This window comes from Onychomys torridus, chromosome 1, assembly GCF_903995425.1.
Source record: "Onychomys torridus chromosome 1, mOncTor1.1, whole genome shotgun sequence".
NCBI classification, from domain to species: domain Eukaryota; kingdom Metazoa; phylum Chordata; class Mammalia; order Rodentia; family Cricetidae; genus Onychomys; species Onychomys torridus.
Genome location: NC_050443.1, coordinates 123854052 through 123863496, shown reverse-complemented (window position 1 = coordinate 123863496; position 9445 = coordinate 123854052). Strand labels below are relative to the sequence as shown.

Below are 9445 nucleotides of genomic sequence, written 5' to 3'. Positions count from 1 at the left end.
GACATCAGGCTATCCCTGGCTGAGGCTGAGAGTTGTCAACAGTGACCTGGCAGGGCTGAGTGCTGGAACCTCGGTTAGCATTGGACAGGGGCCTCAGGAGGCAGGGAAGGGCACCAGTGGCCTCTGTAGAAGGCATGAGCAGAAAGAGGGTGGTGTCGGTTGAGGGTCAGCTCTGAACCCTCCTCTGATCCTGGGAGCAGGCAGCCAGCCCCACTTCCGGAACGGTCGACTTGGAAGGAACAGCACCTTCAGCAATGTCGGACTACAGCTGATGGGAAATTCAAGGACAGTCCCAAAGGCTGTCAGAAGGAAGCCTTGCTGTGCTTGGAGACGAGATAAGGTGGCTGGGAGTAGGTGGCCTCCACAAAGAGGGAACTCTGAACACAGCCTAGAGGAAGTTGTGCGATCTGAGCCAGGTCAAGCCTGAGAGGTGTGTGGACTCTGGCCAAGGCGGTCAAAGTTGGAAAGGGCATCTGTTATTGTTCACAGTGACTCAGCATGTGGCTTTCTTCAGCCCCTCTGCACTGGGCAGGGACATCCTTGAAAACATTCCCCTATGTTCTGCTAGATCTTTGAGGGAGCCGATAGCCTGGGTCCCCTGGGAAAGTTCTTTACCCCATGATCCACTTTTCAATCTTTTTCAGCACTGGAGATTAAACTTAGGGCCTCACACATGCTAGACAAATCTCTCCCTATGAGCTCCAATGCCAGCTGTTTCTCTTCTCTGCCCTTCTCTTTTCTTTCTCCTTTCCTTCTGTCCGCAGCTGGGATCGTAGGCGTGTAGCACTCAGTACATTCAGTGATTTATCGGAAAAGAAGAAAAAAAAAAATGGAGGCTAAACTGTGTTTGCCTTTCAGAAAGAAGGAAGTGATGAGAAATGTGTGTCTCAAAGCGAAGGTCAAGGTGGCTAAAAATTAGTGGGTGAAAGTTTTCCGCGAGGACAAAGGCTTTGTCTCCTGACTGGGAGCCCCTCCTGGCTTGCATTCAGGGCAGTGTCCTGGAGAGCTCATCTCCACGACCTCAACTTGACTTAGCCAAACTGAGGTTCCAGCCCGGGGTCCAGGGTTGTCGATCAATAGGTCGGGGCGTGCTGGGCAGAGGCCCTCGGGAGGCACAAAAAGGGCCAGTGTCCTCTACAGAGGGACGGCAAGAGGGTGGCGTTGGCAGTGTGTCAGCTCCAAGTGCTCCAAGTCTAGGTGCAAGAAATTAGCCTTACTTCTAGAACCTTCCATCTGGCAGGAGCAGTACCTGCGGCACTGGATAGATGGATGGATAATGGATGGAGGAGAGGAAGGATGGGGGTGTAGAGCCAGATATACTGACGTTTGGGTGGTTAGTGGTTGGAAGGAGAGATAATCAATAGGTGGACGGAGGGAGGGATGAATGGACAAAGGGTTGATGGATAGGCAGTTGGGACGGTAGAGAGGAAATTGGAGAGCTGGATGTACAAATGGATAGATGGATGATGAGTCAAATGCTGGTAGGTGGGTAGATGGGGATTGCAGACAGATGCTGAAAGGGCGCGCGCGTGTGTGTGTGTGTGTGTGTGTGTGTGTGTGTGTGTGTGTGGTGTGTATGTGTGTGTGCACATGTGTGTGTCTGTATGTGTGTCTGTGTGTGCACATGTGTGTGCCTATATGTGTGTCTGTGTGTGCACATGTATGTGTGTGTGTTTCTGTGTATGTGTCTCTGTATATGTATGTGTATGTGTTGTGTGCATGTATATGTGTGTGTATGTGTGTGTCTCTATGTGTATATGTTGTGTGCACGTGTGTGTCTGGGTATGTGTCTGTGTCTGTCTCTGTGTGTATCTATGTGTGTCTCTGTGTATGTGTATGTGTTGTGTGCATGTATGTGTGTGTGTACATGTGTGTGTCTTTGTGTGTGTCTGTGTATGTGTGTGTGCATCTGTGTGTGTATGTGTATATGTTTGAGTGTGTGTGTCTATGTGTGTGTCTGTGTGTGTCTGTGTGTATGTATATGTGTTGTGTGCACATGTGTGTTTGTGTCTGTGTCTTTGTGTGTGTCTGTGTATGTGTTGTGTGCATGTATGTGTGTGTGCACATGTGTGTCTGTATGTGTGTATGTGTGTCTGTGTGTGTATGTGTATATTTCTGAGTGTGTGTGACATGTATGTGAATGTCAGAGGACAACCTTAGGTGTCCTCTGCACCATCGACTTTGCTTTCTTGAGACAGGTTGTCTCACTGGCCTGGAACTCACCAAGAAGGGTAGACCTGCTGGCCAGCATACCCCAGAGACCTGCCATCTCTCCCATGCACTGGGATTGCACTACATGCCACCATACCTAGTGTCTTTTACATGGGTCCTGGAGGTAAAACTCTGGTCCTCATGCTGGCACCATACTCACTTTACAAATTTTTCCATCTCTCAAGCTCTTGGGTTATGTTGCTTATAAATCATGGCTTAGGGTGGAAACCATAGCCCAATGGGTGCCCCCCCCCCATGTCACTGACTGACACTAATCAACACATGACTGAAGATGTGTCTGTCATCCCCCTGACTTTCAGCTGCAACACCTCTGGTGACAAAGACAGCGTCCTCTCTCCTGTGTTCTCCACAAGTCGAGCCCAGAGCTTGGCACTTCAGAAGCACCACACTCAGCGGAACTGAAAGAGGCCGATGACAATTGTTGGCAGGGATCGGAGAAGCTGGAGCACCCTAGCTTGACGGTGCCGTTCTCAGTGGTGTGAGCACTGCCGGATGAACCCAGTGTCCTTTAGAACAAGTGGCCACATGACTCCAAAAGCCAGATCCTAGGTACATACTCAAGAAAATGAGTGCTAGGCAGTGGTGGCGCACGCCTTTAATTTCAGCACTTGGGAAGGAGAGGCAGGCGGATCTCTGTGAGTTCAAGGTGGCCAGCCTGGTCTACAGAGCGAGATCCAGGACAGTCAGGGATACACAGAGAACCCTGTCTTGAAAGACAAAAAGAAGGAGGAGGAGGGAGAGGAAGAGGAGGAGGAGGAGGAGGAGGAGGAGGAGGGAGGAGGAGGAGGAGGAGGAGGAGAAGAAGAAGAAGAAGAAGAAGAAGAAGAAGAAGAAGAAGAAAGGAAGGAAGGGAGGAAGGAAAAGAAAAGAAAGAAAGTTAACGGCAGCTTGAGTTACATAATGAGACTCTGTCTCAAAAAATGTCATACATGTGATGGGGCTTCTTTTTTGGGGGGGTGTTTCAAGACAGGGTTTCTCTGTGTAGCCCTGGCTGTTCTGGAGCTTGCTCTGTAGACCAGGCTGGCCTTGAACTCACAGAGATCTGCCTGCCTCTGCCTCCTGAGTGCTAGGATTAACAAAGGGTGCCACCACCTCCCGGCTTCATGTAGCTTTCTTTTTTGAAGCTGACTCTCATGTAGCCCAGGCTGCCCTTGAATTCTCTATGTAGTGGAGGATGACCTTGAACTTCTGAACCTTCCACCTCCACCTCCAGAATACTAGGATTATGGGAAGGAGCCATCATGCCTGGTTTCTATGGTGCTGGGGATTGAGTTTTCAGGCCAGCTTTGTGCATGGCAAATACTCTCCCAAGCGATCTACATCTCCAGTCCCATACAAAGGAGTATTTTTCAGCCATAAATAGTTACAACTTATTGACACATAGCCAAACATGGATGAATTTTGGAAAATGCTATACTAAATGAAAGGTGCCAGAAAGACAAAAGATCAACACTGTCTGAGTCCTTTCATAGACCTCATCAGAAAAGTGAACCCTCGGTACCCCGGTGATGCGGAGCCACTGCTAATGACCATGGGGGTTCTTCCTGGGCTCAGTGATCGTATTTTAGACTTGGACAGTGGTGACAATTAGTGCTGCACATAATAAAACCCACAGAACATCCATTCTATAAGGGTGAAAGTTATATAAGCTGAGGCTGTATGTGTCTTTAAATTGCCCCATTAAAAGGTGTGGATAGACACACAGTCTAGATGTTGGGGATGGACAGAGGGAACTGCTTGGTCCATTGAAGGGTCAAGGATATGCTTCTGGGGTGATCCCAGAGCCAGATCAAAGTCTGGGCTTGTAGAACCGAAGGCCTGTGAGTTCAGGCAGTCACCTGGAACTCTAGAAGGTGGTGCTTCTCAACCTCCTTAAAGCTGCGACCCTTTAATACAGCAAGCTCCTCATGCTGCGGTGACTCCTCCAACCACAAAATTATTTCATTGCTGCTTCATAACTGTAATTTTGCTACTGCGATGAATCACAATGTAATGTAAATAGCATGACCCACAGGTTGAGAACCACTGTCCTAACAGTACCACACTGTCTGATAACCAAGTCTTTAATACATAGACCTTTGGGGTCGCCCATTCAAACTATAGCACCTGCTTTCCAAAGTCTGTGATGCTTCTACCTAATGAAGGAATGTCTTGCAGACACCATGTCCCACCTGCATAATGGTAACATGCCTCCTCCTCTCCCTCTCTCCCTCCCTCCCTCCCTCCCTCCCTCCTTAACTTCTTCCCAGGGTTGCATGGGAGATGAAATGAGATCGTTTCTATGAAAGCTCTTAGTAAGCGGCTCCGTGCGGGCAGATGTTCCTCCAGCTGTGAGCCAGGGATGAGAGCCCAGCTCTGGCACCACCTCCTCCACTTGCTCCCAGCCCCACAAAGCCGGGGGGGGGGGGGGCTCAAGGGAGGGAAAGGGCCTCCCCAGCATGAGCCTTGGTTGTTGGGGTTGCCCTAATGGGTCATTTTGGTCCCTCCAAGTTCTAGATGGATGGTTCTGCCCCCCACCCCCACCCCACACTTTCCTTGTGGCTCTGACCTACTGAGAGCTTCCATGGAGAGACCCTGCAGGGAACTGGCTAGAGTCCTGGGCATGCCAGTAGGCCTGAACTCTCCTGTGTATTCTGTTCTGCTCTGACCCCGAATCTGGCCTGTATGGAAAGGGCATATAGGACACACGGGTTCAGGAAGTGGTTTGGAGACACCATACAGGAGGCATGGAATGCATTCCCTCAACCTTGCTGAGTCTTGTGGGAAAACCAGCCGGGCTACAGAGTGAGACCCTCAAAAATAAATAGATGAAAACATATTTCAAAAACGATAAAAGCAGTGAGTCATGGGAGAAACTTGGACAGAAAAGGCAGGCGGTGGCTTGCAGTTCCACTGCCCAGCAGCTTCCACAGGCAGAGATGAAGTGGAGGGAAATGATAAGAGAGAAGCCGCCGCTGCATCCAGAGGGGACCAGCAAAGAAAGACTGCAGAAAACAGAAGTGGAGTTTGTCTGCAGATTCCTCTGGGCTCATGAGGTTTGGGCTCAAGCAATTAGCTTCCCAGGCTTGGGAGGCGCTCAGCTGCTTGCCTTGCGAACACAAGGACTTGACTTGAAGCCCAGGACCCAATTAAAACAAAACAAACAACAACAGGCAGAACTTGAGAAGGAGAAAGGATGGTCCTTGAGGCTCACTGGCTGACCAGCCTACCCTGCACCAGGCCAGTGAGAGACCTGTCCTCCTGCTTAGAAAAGGTGATGCAGCCCAGGCTGGTCTCACCCGTGCGTGACCTTCCTTCTTGGATCTCACAGATGCTAAGAGTCCAGGTGTGTACCACCATGGGCAGCCTCAAAGAGACATTTGATGTCATAGAAGCATATTTTGAAATGATGCATTCTGTCTTTCTTCAACAAGAAGGTATCAAAGAGAAAAATAATGGACTTAAAAAGTGAGGTTCCCATTTAGTAAGCAGCTCTGTGATGGGCAGATGTTCCCTCAGCTGTGAGCCAGGGATGAGAGCCCAGCTCTGGCACCCTCTTCCACTTGCTCCCAGCCCCACACTAAAAGTGAGGGAATTGGCCAGACTAAGCCAATGTAAATCCTGCTCATTAGCTGTGTGAGTGACCTGGGGCATGCCACTTTACCTCTTTGTTTCCGTCTCTATAAAATGGGAACAGTGTTGGTCTTGAGGATGTGATATAGGAAGTCTTCTTTGCTGCCTAAGAGTTTTCTGTTACAGTATCACCAAGACAGGAGGGGATAGTTCATTTGTTAAAATTTCCTTATTCTTTATTTTTCTTAAGAAGACAAGGTCTCACTGTATAGCTCTGGCTTTCTTGGTGCTCTAGGTGTAGACCAAGTTGGCCTTTAACTTACAGAGAGCTGGGGCCCTTTGCACCCTGAGTGCTGGGATTAAAGGCCTGTGCTACCAAGCCGGGCAACATCCTACAACGAGCATTTATTGAGCATCTACTATGTGCTGTTGGCTGGAGACCTTCATGTGCGCAAAGCACTGTCCAAGCCCCTGAGCACATAAGGAACCGTGTGTTTTGGGAGTGTGAACGTGTGAGGCTTAGCACACGTGTGATGCTTAGCACACGTGCCTCTTGCAAAGCCCCAGTATGGTACAGCACTGCAGAGGTAGAGGAGGATCCAGTCTGCACTGCCCCATCTCGGGCCTGGCCTTTGCCTGGTGACTTGGCAGATTCCTGGGGCACGGTGGGAGGTCTGAGGAGGCGGAGCTGCGCTGTGAATATAAGGCCCTGGGTCACTTCCTCTCTTCCTGCAAAGCTTGCACCTCACTGCAGCGCCCAAAAGTAGGAGCTGGGTGGTGAGGGCGGGGTCTGGGCAGTGAGGGCGGGGTCTGGCAGAGTTGACACCTACCCCCAGCCCCCATGAGGTCTTTCTTCATCATGCTTTCTGTCTCTCTCTCCTAGTGCCGCCTTACACCATCGTCTATTTCCCCTCCCGAGGTGTGGACTCAGTGCTTTCAAGACAAGGGCGCAAGCTGGAGCGCTCGGGTGGCTCCAGACAGCGAGCCGGAGGGGCGTGGCCAAGGCTGTGTTGGGGCGGGACTACAGCTGTGGTTGGTGGGGCCACGACTGCTCTTGCAGCCCCCTTAGGCCGCTGCACCTTATCATGATTGCTTTCCTGGGCCGCTGTGGGGCTGGGTCCCGGCTCTCCAAGTACTGTTAGGACAAGGCCTCTACCACATTTCTCCCCTCCCTACAATGCTTCGAAGCTAGCCTTTCGGTTCAGTCCCCTGTGGGCTTCCACTCTTCCAAACTCTCCCAGGTATCTTCACTGTTCCCCAGTCCCTGTCCTGTACCCCAATACAGGGCGCTGCGAGGTTATGCGCATGCTGCTAGCTGACCAGGGCCAGACTTGGAAGGAGGAGGTGGTGACCTTGGATGCCTGGGGGCAGGGTACACTCAAGGCTTCCTGTGTGAGTGATTATACTTCAGCAGGGATAGGGTTGGGGCGCAGCCTTAGGGTGCTGTGACTAGGGTTGGGGGCAGCCAGGTTCAGCACCCCTTACAAAACTGTCTTCTAGCTGTTTGGGCAGCTCCCCAAGTTCCAGGATGGAGACCTCACCCTGTACCAATCGAATGCCATCCTGCGGCACCTGGGCCGCTCCTTCGGTGAGTCCTGGGGTTCAGCCCTGAAAGTCACCTGACAGATGTCCTGCAAAATACCCTGAGCTACCTCACTTGCAGCAACCAGTATCCTACCTGGATAAAGAACAAGTGGGTCACCCTGGAGGAAGGTTCCAGAAGCCTCCCAGGTGTGGTGCTGGGCTGTCTGTGCACAGCCAGGGGCTGTGAGTTTCCACTGAACTTGTATCATTTTTTCCTAGATGATATCTCATAAGAGGCCACTAGTTTGTTCCTTCCTTCCTTCCTTCCTTCCTTCCTTCCTTCCTTCCTTCCTTCCTCCCTCCCTCCCTCCCTCCCTCCCTTCCTTCCTTTCTTTCTTTTTTCTTTTTTGTTTTTGTTTTGTTTTGTTTTGTTTTTTTTGACACAGGGTTTCTCTGTGTAGTGCCTTTTGGTGTCTGTCCTGGATCTCACTCTGTAGAACAGCTGGCTTTGAACTCAGAGATCCACCTGGCTCTGTCTCCTGAGTGCTGGGATTAAAGGCATGAGCCACCACCGCCTGACTGAGGCCACCAGTTTCTATGTGTGACAATAGCGTGGAACTGGATACTTCCCAGTAGACCTTCCTGCCCATTTCTTCCTAAGCTGGCCATACCTGAGTCTGGGAAACCCACAGTCACAGTGAGGAGGCCTCAGCCTGTTTCAAGAATGGCAGGAAGGTAGCAAAGGCACTATTCTCTGTGTGCCTCATTAGGAAAGGGGTGCCTGGGGTTCCATAAAGACATGGTAACCTGGGAGTAAATGGATAGTGTGCGTAGTTCAGGCCAACTCCAACTTCTGCAGGACCTAGAGAGCAGACTGAGGCCTTGGGCACGGGCCTGCCATCTTCTCATCTGCCTTGTGCATCTGATGATGTGTCTGCATAGCGACCTTCATACCCTAGTCTGTCTAGGTCCTCAGACCCTTGGTCTAGGGGAGGGAGAAACCAGAGGCCTTGGTGTGACAGTTCCAGGTGACAGGTGTGGCCCAGAAAACAGGCCTGGGCTTCAGTTGCTTGTGGCCCTGGGAGCTGGTAGACTCTTCCCTTGTGAAGGTGGTGTGGCCGAAGTAGGCAGGGACCTCCAAAGCAAAGGGGTCCCGAGGGCCCAGGCTGAGGTCTGAGTGGGTATTTAGGGACAAGTACAGAACCTGAGCCTGCCGCCTGCCTCCTGACCCAGGGCTCTACGGCAAAGACCAGCAAGAAGCAGCTCTGGTGGACATGGTGAACGATGGCCTGGAAGACCTCCTCAGGCACCTTGTCCAGCAGTTCCTCCGTAACTATGTATGTGCGGGCTGCAGGCTAGTGCCGGGCAGGGTGGTCAGGAAAGGAGATCACTTTGGTCAGTCTGGCTGCACATCCCTAGCTAGGGCCACTTCCGTCCACAGGAGGAGGCCAAGGTCCAGTACCTCAAGGAACTTCCAGGACACCTGAAGCCATTTGAAACTCTGCTGGCCCAGAACAAGGGTGGCCAGTCCTTCATTGTGGGTGACCAGGTGAGCATTGGGTCAGGCCTTTCCCACTCTACTCAATATCAGATCCTTTCTTGGAACTGAGGCCAAGTTCTCCGATGGAGAGGTGGAGGCAGGAAGCATCCAGTGTTTAGCTCCATGGAGCTTCTCTCCCTCCAGACCCAGCTCAAGCCCTATCGTACACTTTTGTCCCATAGATCTCCTTTGCTGATTACCGACTGCTAGACTTGCTCCTGAACCATGAGCTCCTGTACCCTGGTTACTTGAATGACTTCCCTTTGCTCTCTGCCTATGTGGCACGCCTCAGAGCGCGACCCAAGCTCAAAGCCTTCCTGGAGTCCCCTGAGCATGTGAACCGGCCCATGTCTGCTCGCCTAAAGATATGAGCCCACCTGCCTCCTGCAACCCTACCCTACTCATGGACCAATAGAAGCAGTGGCAGGGGCCGGGTGCCTTTAATCCCAGCACTCAGGAGGCACAGACAGTCAGATCTCTGAGTTCGATGGTCTACACAGTGAGTTAAAGGACATTCAGGGGCTACACAGAGAAACCCTGTCTCGAAAAACTTCGAAAAAGAAAAAAACAATAGCAGGAAGCTGTATTGTGGTCTTT

The 9445-nt window shown here is 51.4% G+C and overlaps 1 protein-coding gene across 1 annotated transcript; it reads left to right on the top strand.

Moving 5' to 3' along the window:
- The first annotated feature begins 7069 nt into the window (after nucleotides 1-7069).
- Nucleotides 7070-9219, top strand: Gstp1 (glutathione S-transferase pi 1). Its single transcript, XM_036181793.1, has 5 exons — nucleotides 7070-7176; nucleotides 7285-7372; nucleotides 8542-8645; nucleotides 8750-8857; nucleotides 9031-9219. Exons 1-5 carry the CDS (start codon nucleotides 7084-7086, stop codon nucleotides 9217-9219), a joined length of 582 nt encoding a protein of 193 aa, XP_036037686.1. The 5' UTR covers nucleotides 7070-7083.
- The last annotated feature ends 226 nt before the right edge of the window (nucleotides 9220-9445 follow it).

Excerpts from the sequence above, each read along its gene's own strand:
- Gstp1 (XM_036181793.1), top strand. The coding sequence starts at position 7,084 with ATGCGCATGCTGCTAGCTGACCAGGGCCAGACTTGGAAGGAGGAGGTG. Across the intron at positions 7,373-8,541 it reads GCACCTGGGCCGCTCCTTCG|GGCTCTACGGCAAAGACCAG; the intron begins GTGAGTCCTGGG and ends CTCCTGACCCAG. Across the intron at positions 8,858-9,030 it reads CCTTCATTGTGGGTGACCAG|ATCTCCTTTGCTGATTACCG; the intron begins GTGAGCATTGGG and ends TTTGTCCCATAG.